Genomic DNA, 11,356 nt, shown 5'->3' on the forward strand with positions numbered 1-11,356 from the left:
TGCTTCAGTAGAGGATAATACGACTATATTTTGTTGTTTCTTCATGGCATATGGGATTTTTAAAAAGATTAATTTAAGGTGCAGGTTCTTGTAGCATTTACTGATATAATTTTATGCAACTACAATAGCACTGTACACTACTAAACAAGAATGAACAGCTGGCAAAAGATAGATTACATAAAAAGAATACAGTGATTTAAAGGTCAACAGAACTAGGAAATAGAGTGCATCTGTGGTTGTTCTTCTAATCTGTTGTGTAATGCAACAACATTTTGTTTGTGTATAAGCAGTTGTTGCATATATTTGTGACTTTAAAATACTTTTCAAATAGGGAAGTAGAAGTAATTACTTCCATTATTATGATTTTTTTGGTTTGTTTTATCAGTGCCATGAAACAGCACCAATGAATGCCTTCTTTGTTCAAATTACTGATAAGTGTTGTATGTTTTAAGAGAATTACTCTGCGTTGTGTTTTTGTTTTTTTTACTTTACTGTAGTGACAAGGCTTTTATCATAAATGATAGCATATCTGTGTGAGGTCATTCTTCATGCCATTTCTCATCCACAACACAGTCCAGATCTAACTGCTTCAAAGAGCAGACAAGTCACTAATATACACATGTATCCATTTGTATGAATAGTTTAATCATTTCACTGCACACTAGTTATTTCTCTACTGGAGTATGGAGGAACATTTTTTTTATTATTATTTTTTTAGATTATTGACTGTAAAACACCAGCAGGCACCTTCTCCATTTATAGAAAAATTCCAATGAAAAGCTTGTAAAAATGAAAAGCGTTTGAAGATGTTTTTTGTGGTATTTGGGTCAACTGACTTAGAGGAAATTGGTGAAGCAAGGTTAGAGCGACAAAAAGGAAGAGAAAGTTTACTGTCCGCAGGCCTTGCGATGGGGAAGTGCCATGGTAGATTTGGACTCTGACATTTAAATTTAAGAGGAGTCTGTTGTTTTCAAGGGGAAAAAAAAAAGTTTGCTCAGAGCTACAGGTGACCTTTCTTTGAGTCATGAGGAAGGTCACTTTGCATTAGTTTAACTATTATGTCAGTAGTGGAGGAGCACAAAGCCAGCATTTCATTCAAATAAGGAAGTTGTGTTGCCAGTACAGATCTGCTGCAGTTCACAGTGACACTCTGGTCTGACTTTTCTCGATGCCACCGTTTCAACTTGGATAAGGTAGAACACTCTGAGGTGAGGAAAGGAAGCTGCAAGAAAAGCGTCAGAGATGTTATCTAGGTCATTGCAGCAGCAACTATCATGTTATTGGTTGTTGGAACGATGAGCTCTCTGTGGACAGACACGGTTGCACTGAGATGTTAAACACTGGTCATTCAGTGCTCTTGGTTTAATGAATGGAAATGTTTTTACGGTTAACTGTGACCTGGTCTTTTGGATGGGAGAGTTCAGTTCCCCAAAGGCACTTGTGGAGACATTTTTCAGTATCTGAAATGCTCCATCTGTGTAGGATGACACTTGTGACTCCAGCCTGACCCATTTAAATACCACGAGTACAGCAAGCAGGAAACGGCAGAGGGTTGAAGCAGGACAGGAAGGCTGCACATTTAGACAGTTGGTTCAAATTTAGTTTGGGAGCGGGGCGATTAAGCACATTGTGCGGACAGTGTTTACAAAGCAGTCATCTCAAACATTCCCACTGCTGGGGGGTGCCTAAACAAAAAAAATAATAATAATAATCTGCAAGACTTTAAAGAAGATTGCACTCACCCATCAGTGTTATCTTCATATGAGCTAGAAAACATCTGGAACAGATACAAGTGGACTGCAGCAGAATAATGCAAATGTATACGTTTGAGAAATGATAGAGGTTGCCGCACAGGATGCATGTTTTTAAATCTGATAAAACCGACAAAGTCTTAGTCAAAAACCGTGACACACATGATGGGAGAGATCTGTTCTGAGCATCACCACAACATTTTCCAAAAGCTACTGATGCTATTTTTCTTTTTTAAAACATGATTGCAAAGCAGCCAAGTGGAAAACCCTGACCTGGGTCGCGATCAAAAATCTAGAGTATTTTCAAGGCTTCTTGCTTCCTTTGGGTGAAGGAAAGTACCTAAAGACTGTTTTTTTTTAACATGAGAGAACTTCCGAGATGCCCTGAAGCTGTGTATTTCTAGTACTATTTGAAACCTGCTTTATGTTGTCTCTGGAGGAAATGTTCTTCATTCAGATCTCTTCCAACAAAGTTTAGTTTGGTTGGACAAATCTTTTATCATTAGTTAAAAGTTTCCTACCTGTGTCAATCTTATTAGGTTTATCTCTACAAATGTTGGATTTTAGGGAAAATTGGTTTGAGTGTTTTGAAATTTTACAGCACACAAACATTACAGTGAACAATTTGGTAAAGCTGTCAAACTGAGACTTTGAGCAGGCCTTGTTACAGCCTAACAGAGTAGTTTTAAGTTACAAATGTGCTTCTAAATTCATCTGTGTACATTTCTGTTAACTGTTGCAGTGTAGCTCCACATTAGGCTGCCTGTGCACTATCTGGGCAAAATAGGAAGAAGTAGTAGGCGGGTCTGGGCCTTGCAGATATCAGTGTTTCGTCAGAGTGAAACATCACGGCTGTGACATTATCCAGAGTCCAAACACAGGCACAGTGACAGACACATCCACCTCAACAGACAGTCAGGAAGGCTGAACTGGAACCTGTTTTGACAAAGCTCACTTCTGCTTAAATCGAGACGGAATATGGTGCATTAGGTCATAAGTTACGTACAAGGGCTAAAGAAAAGAAACGTTTTCTTAGGGGTCTAGAAATCAGCACTTTTCAAAATGCTGTCACACTTACTCAGTATGAAATAACAAAAAAGCATGTGGCTGTGTGAGGTTCAAGTAAGCGCAGTGTTTCTTTGACCTACTGTAATTTTTGCACTATTGAACGTACCTGAATATAAGCGGCACACACTAACTTTAAAAAGAAAAAAAAAATTGTGCATATGTAGGCCGCACGTGTCTATAAGCCGCAGGTGTCCACATTGAAACATGAGACAGACAGACAGATTTTTTTAAACTTAAATACATAGCAGAAACATACACAAATATGTACCGTAAATGCTTTTTTCCCGTACAGCGCCTGTAACAGGGCTGGTCAAAAAAATAAAAAAATACAGTAGCCTTCCAGGAAAAGTCATTGATCGCTATCTTTATCTTCCTCTTGCGCACTAAAACCACGAAGTTCGTCTTCTTCAGTGTCGGAATTGAACAGCCTCAGAATTACTTTGTCACACACTTCCTCAGTCTCTCTTTCGTTGTCACTCTCAATGTCACTTTCGTCTTGAGGCAAATTCGTAAAAATCGTAAACATCCATAGATTAGCCGCATCATTTTTTTATGCCGCTGTGGTCAAAGCGTGTGAAAAAAGTAGCAGTTTATGGTCCGGACATTACGGTAAATGCTGACATCAGCATGCTAACATGCTTATAATGTGAAGACCAGCTATGGTCAGCTGTGGTCACAGCCCTCTTTTGGATGTTGACATGCTAATACTTGTTTCTCACAACACAAAGTGTATTACAGCTGCTGATAGGAATGCCACAGTAAATGGACAGATTCTAACCTGATAATGGAAAAGTCAAGCAAACATCAAAGTCATTGGGGCTCATCCTCTCAGTACAATGAATGTCTGAAAATTCAGTGGCAGTCCCTCCAGCAGTTAATGACAGATTTAGGTCTGGACTACCGTAGCAAATGGACAAATTCTGACCAGACGATGGAAAAGTCAATGAATCTTCAAAGTCATTAGGACTCAACCTCTGGGTACAACAAATGTCTGTAAATTTCATGGCAGTCCTTCCAGCAGTTAATGACAGATTTCAATTTGGTGGCAGACCAACAAAATGACAGAAGAAAAAGCCTAGATTATGCTATTATTTTATATTGCATTGAGCGAAATCATCTTTAAACTTAGAAAAACATGCAAAGTTGCATACGAGCTGCTAGTATAATTTAGATATTTCCTTCAGAATCAGTCACTGAAGTGAAATACTTTTTTTGCTGCAATACGTTGCACAAAGTACAAAATAATTCAGTATCTTACATTTTTTAAAGATGCATAGAAACTTATTTTCAGATGACTTTAATAAGTTTCACAAATAAACAGTGAGGATGATGAGCTGTTTAGTGATGGACTTTGAATTGGCTTCTTTCACGTCTTGCCCTTTCAAGTAGCTCTGAGAGGGAGGCAGAGGAGAGGGGCTGCACTTCTTGTGAAAGGAAGCGCACTGCAACACCAGCAGGAGATGAGGATACTCGCTCTCTTCCTCTCTATTCCCTGCAGCTGATTGATGCTGGCAGCCTTTTACCTTTTAGTTTACAGGCACAGTGCAAGCCTCAGCTTTGTTACTGGGACCCACACCAATCTCCGGTCTGCTGCTGGGCGCTGGGAGCAGCTCAGCGGAGACTGGCGACATTTACACCCTCCCTCTACCCGACAAAAACTACACAGAGCTGACAGGGGAGAAAGAGCTTTATGGTCAGAGGCACAGAGGTAGAGTCCTTGAAGGAGACAGATAACACAGCCACTGGAGGATCACAGATTTTAATCTCTCTGTCTGTAGCTATACCTGGCTTTTATCCTCCGTTTGGCTGTTAGTGGAGACATGCAACTTTGAAGCGTTTCGAAAGCAAACACATTCCATGCAACAGTCAGACAGTATCCAGAGGAACATTTAAACAGCAGAACTTACTGAACTCTTCACTGGTATTTCACATATACTAACAAGCTGCATTTTAAGTCAGATGTCATTATACTCGTCCATTTTTTTTCTACAACTCAGTAAAAACAGTAAAAAGTTACCCTAAGTTAACATAAATTAAATCACATTTGTTTCAAGCTCTTGCACACAGCTGAACTGAAAAGATGAACTGTCTTGTACTTGATAAAGGTCACTTGCAGTTTCCAAAAAAAACAAGAAGAACCATTGACCACAATTTTGTGATTAAATCTGTGGTTTTCATTATTTTTTATTCTATGTTATGCTGTGGTCATCATTACCGCGAACTGGAGGAACAGAAGCTTGCTGCAGGATTGTCTGTCTTACTGCTGCGACTTCAGAGGATCAAGCAGGCTTATGTCGGGCTTGCAGGGGGAGCAAAGTTCTGACTGGAATTCATTATTGCTTTAATTTCCTGCGTCTTACCTCCTTTTTGTGCGCAGTGATCGAATGCCATGCTCTCCTTAAACACACAGACATGTAGTACTCTCGAACGTAAAGGGGGAAACTGGGTGAAATATCACCGCAATCCACCGTGACAATAACAGGATTGTCAGATTGTAAAACTGAATGATGCTACTGAATGAAAAATATTGGCACTAAATTGCTATGGATTAGAGTGTCACATTTCAAGAGTATAGCTGAGCTTTCAAATGATGGATTGTGGCTTAAACAGTGTTTTAGTAGCTCTGCCAGACTGCTGCTCCAGGGAAGGATTTCTGAAAGAGAATGTTTGTTTTCTTGTGAAAAATGCTGGTGCACTTTGTAGAAAGAGAAAAGTTCAGCAATGCATCATATTCCACATAATGAGACATACATACGCATTTATTTATTATCCAAACACATTTCTAGGAAGTGTTAATGATTCAAGGAATGTGTGGACCCTTAATGGCCTCACTGCTTGGTAACACAGACACTTAACTGTGTTAATTATGTATTCAGGTGGTTATCAAACATGAACAGTCTACAGTGATAGAGTCTTGTAACTGTGCTCTGCTGCAGGATGTGTACTTTACATTAGCCATCAACGGTGAAAAAGGTTTATTCAAACAATGACGTGTTAAAATACCAAGATAACTGAAGACTTCAAAGAGCAATGAAAAAAGCTCAAGTACTAGGGAGTAGGTGGACTTTGAGTTGACACTGTTTTGCCAGCTGTTGTTTCCGAGGTTAAAAATAAAGTGTCAGCTTTTAAATTAACATAAATGACAAGTCCTGAAGGTGCTCAAAGTCTCAGTACGTCCATGATAAATGAGCCAAGTCACATGATCCAAGTGGACCAAGTTCAAGACGGAGATCTTAGGCCACTCTGCATTTTTTAACCATTTTGGATGGAAAATAATTTAATTATGCGAGTGAAATAAATACCAATCAGTTTGTCAAGAGGAAAGATTCCATTCTTGTGTTGGATCACAGATAAACCTTTAAAGGAACAGCTGCATTTTGAGAAATACACATATTTGCCATCTTCCCTCAAGTTCCATGAGAAGAGTAATACCACATCCATGCCTTTATGGTAAATATGAAGCTAAGTTTATGATTTAATTAACATCTCATTTGTTAAATCTGTTCAAAAGCTGAAGTTTAAAAACAAGAAGTCGAGGTTTTATTTAGGTCAACTGTGAGCTTAGAGGTACCACTTTGCAGAATTTAAGTTAAGCTAACCTGCTGCTGGCTGTAGCTTTTTATTCAGCAAACATACAATATACAATGTTTCTTTAAAGGTTATTTTAGATTTTTTTTTAAATTGTTTTAATTTCCCCAGTTATTGAATTTGTGGTGTATACATGAATAAAATACCCTAGTGATGACTAAGGGGTGTATAGATGGTGGATGGATGGATGGATAAAATGTAGCCATTTCAAATAAAGTCAGCTTTGTTTTGAAGTTGAGAGATTTTTTTGCTCAATTAGGACTTATTACTGTACTAAATAGATTTGGATAATTTCTGGATCATAAGATGTTTTGCACGTTACTGGTACTTTGCTGCAGCAAAAACTTCTGGGTGGTTGCAGTAGTAGATTGATTATCAGTGATTTGCATCAAACAGAAAATTTATCACAAGGCAAAATTATACCCTCACTTCTTCCTGTTACTTTTATAAAGGTCTCAGAAACATTCAGTTTCTAACAGAAAGCTATCTGTAATTTTTTAAAAGGCGAAACAATTGCTCAAAGTAAAATTGCTCAAAATATGCTAATTAAGGTCATCTTGCTTTACAGTAAGCTTAAGTGCTTAAAAAATACCACATTGCACAGTTTTGTTAAGTGTATTGTAATGTCTTTGCTAGCAGTAAAGGAACTTTACTGTAAGTGATATTTTTCAGGTATCACCAAATGAAGGAAGTATATTCCTGCATTTACCTAAGGGCAATCATATTTTATTTTCTGCTCTCACACCTGATCTAAACAAAGAGAAACACAGCTTGAATTAATTATTCATGTGTTGTTTCCACTGTGAACAGTGTGAGATGTCTGTCAGAGGCACTGGAGATGGAATTAACAAAAAATATATGCAGTATTAAAAACATTCCGACCACAGTGAGTTAAGAGGCAGCGACTGTGAGAGAAAGTGTGAAAGATTTAGCACATAGAGGCTGATATGAAGAAAGCCAGCAGGTCTGTGTTATCTCCAGCTCTGCAAATTGGCTAATTTGGCTCTCTTTATCTCTCTCCCTCGTGCACTCGGCGTATTCATAAGTGTGTTAGTTTTTTGTACAGAGAGAGAGGGAAAAAAAATAGCATACATCAAGTGAAATGTGTTTTGGAGGTGTTTTATCACCAAGGATGAAAAACCACACACAGAACAAGGTCTGTATTAGAAATAACTGCTTGGCAAATAAATTCACTATCAGCAAGGGAAGTTTAAATGTAAGCCTTCAAAGTGTCTTTGACCAACATTTGTCACTCTCATGGCACGTGGTTTTAGTTCAGAATGTAAGACGTAAAGTATTGGAGAGCATCATCGCCTCTCAGAGCAATCTAAAGCAACATCTGGTGTTCTCGTGATAATACGGGTATTATCAGTATGTGTCTGATTCTGCTGAGCATCGCTTGTTTTGTTTCGGTCGAGGACAGCGAGCTCCACGTCCTGTTTCTGGAGATCACGCTGGAGGAAGAGTTGCAGTCGATCCTTCCTTTTTCCTGTCCAGATGGCAGCATCAGCTGACAGCATACGAACATGTCTATCTTTGAGGCTCTCATGAAGCTCCTCGGTAGCAGAAGTGTGTGTGGGTGGTTGGGGCGTTTGGAGAAGTGAGCGTGCATTTGTGTGTATTTGCATTTAAAGACTTAGAGAACAAAGCCCCTCCATAACATATTTCACAGTAACCACTTTAGATGCTCCTGGACATTTTACAAATAAATGATTCATTTTGCAGATTTATTTTTTTTAGTACATTTGTATTCAAGTACACTCTAACACAACCCACACAAAGCCTTTTTTGTATTGATCCTGGGAGAGCTTGGATTTGTGCCCCAGGATCCCACCAGAGAACAGACATTTGATTACTGTACTTGTCAGCCAAAGAGAAATCCCCCCTCCTTCTCCTTCCCATCCTGCCCAGGGGAGATAACAGAACTCGGCTGTGTTGCACAGAAAGGACACTCTGCTCTGTTGTGCCAGATCGGCAAGTAAGATCTGTTTATGGCTACGATTCGTCCACATTCATTTTGGTTTCAGCATAAGAAAATCTGTGGTAAAAGGGGAAAGTCGTGCAGCTGAAGCAGTAGTAAAAATATTACAAAGATTCAATGTTATAGGCCTCAGTGGGGGAAAAGGAGAATGCAAGGTGTTACTCTGCTACAGTTTGGTTTAAATCATAACTAACATGCAGAAATCAGAAAATTCCCAATGGAGATTTAAATGAAGACAACTTATCTATCATGTCTATATTGTAGTGCTATTTGAGCCATGACTGATGTCAGCCTTCCCATTGAAAAACATGACTCATTGGTAGAATGTGTATGCTATAAGGCAGCTTCAATTCAGAACATCCTCTCTCAGAATTCACAATGTGTAAATGTCCCATTTAAAGTAAAAAAAAAAAAATAATAATATGGCATAATATCAATCAGGTCAGAATCTCATCCAGTCCTTTTGATGGCATTGTTATCTAGTGAAGATGTATCAGATGTCTAACATGTCAGAACTTGTAAAAGTTTGCTGATCACACAAGGGATGCTCGATGAATGTTTCAATGGAAATGACTGGATGAAAATTTCTACAAAAGGACCCACATAAGATGATTTAGGAAACGTGTGTGCACTGAAGAGAAGCATTGGAGCATTTGAACAAAATACAGATCCTAAAAAAGTTTTTTGTTTTTTTTGCATGAAACCCAAAATGACAATGAGGTGAAAAATGTTCCAATGTCACACTTTATTTGCTGTACCTTTATATCTAAGCAGAAAACAATTACATCCACCCAAAGATGGCACACAAAAAAAACATCCCATTGTGTAATTTTGAAAGCAGTGGTACTGTAAGCAATAATAAAAGAGCCACACCATCGAAACCACTCAATATACAAAATTAAAGGCAGGGGAAGATAAAGGTAGATTACAGGAGCACGCTACAGGTCAAAACCAGACTATTTACAGTGCAAGTCCTAGCCGACGTGTTTCCCGGTAGCCTCTCTGCAGTAACATGAAGATGCAAGCACAACTCAGGAAGGATCAAAAGAAAGCAGCTCCAAACATTTCCGCCACCCAGAGGAACCATTTGTCTCATTTGCTCAAGAACAAAACAGCCTTTGTAAAAGCCAGAAAGGTTATGAGGCCTTAAAATAACCCAGCTGAGGACTCAGTGACATATCAGAGAAGTCACTTTGTCTTTGCTTTCCCACAATGAGATTTAGAGCAGGGGAAAGGAGACAAACGCCAGAAAAGTTGGCTCTGGTTGCATCCTGATCCTATTGTGAGCACAAGAGTGACAAAAACAGAAGAAACCGAAAGCTTAAACTGCCACTTTTGGGTGTTAATTAATGCAACTAATGTTTTTTATTCCCCCGGGTTGAGCTTGAACGCACTCCTACGCGCTCATCGGCAGAACACGTACTCGGTGTAGCTGGTCCACAGTTTGTCCTCTCCGGGATCACTGCTGCCGTACGAGCAGGTCCCGGTGGAGCTGCAGGCCACCATGTGGAAGCCAGCGTCGGCCAGCCGGTCAAACGCCTGCTCCAGGAAGTTATACTTGAGGTAGTACCTGGAGGTGTACTTATCAGGCGGCCGGTCCGGGTCCCTGCTCTCGTTCAGGGTTTCTCCAAACACCTCTTTGGCCAGAGAGATCTTGCTGCACACGGTTATTCTGGCCACCCTGCGGAATTTGGCGTCCGCCTGGATGTCTCTCCCGATGGTGTAGCTGCCTCTGTAGCCGACGGTGATGAAGCCCGCGTTGGCCCCGGGGGAGCGCAGCGCCCGGTCCGAGGAGGAGGTGACCGGGCTTGGCAGCTCAGCCTCCTCCGGGTCCCCGCTGTCCTCCGTGTACGAGCTGTCCTTGCTGGCCGCCGCCAGGCGCTTCGACAGCTCCGGCAGTAGGAAGAAGTCCGCTTCCTTCTGTAGCCTCCGCTTCTCTTTGAAAAACTCGGGCAGGAAAAGCTCCGAGTCGCGCAAGTAATCCAGAATGTAGCGGAAGAGAAAGCCGTCCCGGTCGAAGAAGAAGCGGCCCTTGCTATCTTTGGGCAGCTCCGCCGGGGAGCTCTGGGTGAACTTGGCCCAGAGGAGAGAGTTGGGCGCCGCGGTGAGAGTCTCCAGACGGGTCACATACACCTGCCCGCCCACGTTCAGCTCCACTATCTCAGGGAAAGTTGAACTTTGTCGCTCGGTTAGTGCCATCTCTGCCCGTGTGCTGAGTCCTGTAGGGAACCTGAGAGTTGGGGAGTATCCTCACTGTACAGAAATGTTTATATTGGTTTGTCTGTGTGGGAGGAGAAGGAAAAGGACGGCCAGCAGAGACATTAACTGTTAAGCGGAAAGCTCTGAGAAAACACAATGCTGCCTTCAAGGGCTCCATGTAGAAGTCTAAACTTCCTTCTTCAAACCTTTAAACATCTCAGTTTGTATCATGTCATGTCTGATGGTCTGACAGTGGTGGAAAAAATGATTCCCATATCATGAATTCCATAAATTTAGTTGAAGTATTGGAGAAACTGAAGAGTTTGTTTGCAAAAATAGATAAGTCCATCTTCACAAACCTTCAGAAAACCCACTTTTCCATCGTCTACTTGAGACAATATCGATCAAACTTAAGTCATCTCTATTTTTGTTATGTCATTTCTACCGAGTCACATCCACTCAACTTCACTTTGATTGATATGATCTCAAGCAAACAACAAAAAATATTTTTTCTAAAAATATACAAAAATGGAGTTATCTGTTTTTGCGAATGAACTTTTCAGCTGTACTTAGTTACACCATTTCAGGGTGAATTCTTTCACTGTTTACTTCATTTCTGTTGGTATTGCTACTTCTTCTTCCACTGCAACTATTTCCAACTTGTCTGATCAACAAAACTTGCACAGTGCATCATAAGACTTCATTATTTATAAGACAACCTAAGTTAAATAATGCTATTGTCCATTTTTCATGACAGGTGGGAACACTG

General features: G+C 40.2%; 1 protein-coding gene across 1 annotated transcript; it reads right to left on the reverse strand.

Moving 5' to 3' along the window:
* Nucleotides 1–9,111: 9,111 nt before the first annotated feature.
* Nucleotides 9,112–10,676, reverse strand: LOC103365279 (BTB/POZ domain-containing protein KCTD12-like). The gene has a single exon (XM_008292687.1). The coding sequence runs from the start codon at nucleotides 10,585–10,587 to the stop codon at nucleotides 9,793–9,795; it is 795 nt and encodes a 264-aa protein (XP_008290909.1). The 5' UTR covers nucleotides 10,588–10,676; the 3' UTR covers nucleotides 9,112–9,792.
* Nucleotides 10,677–11,356: the final 680 nt, after the last annotated feature.

This window comes from Stegastes partitus, unplaced genomic scaffold, assembly GCF_000690725.1.
Source record: "Stegastes partitus isolate 25-593 unplaced genomic scaffold, Stegastes_partitus-1.0.2 Scaffold19, whole genome shotgun sequence".
In the NCBI taxonomy this organism is placed as follows: Eukaryota; Metazoa; Chordata; class Actinopteri; family Pomacentridae; genus Stegastes; species Stegastes partitus.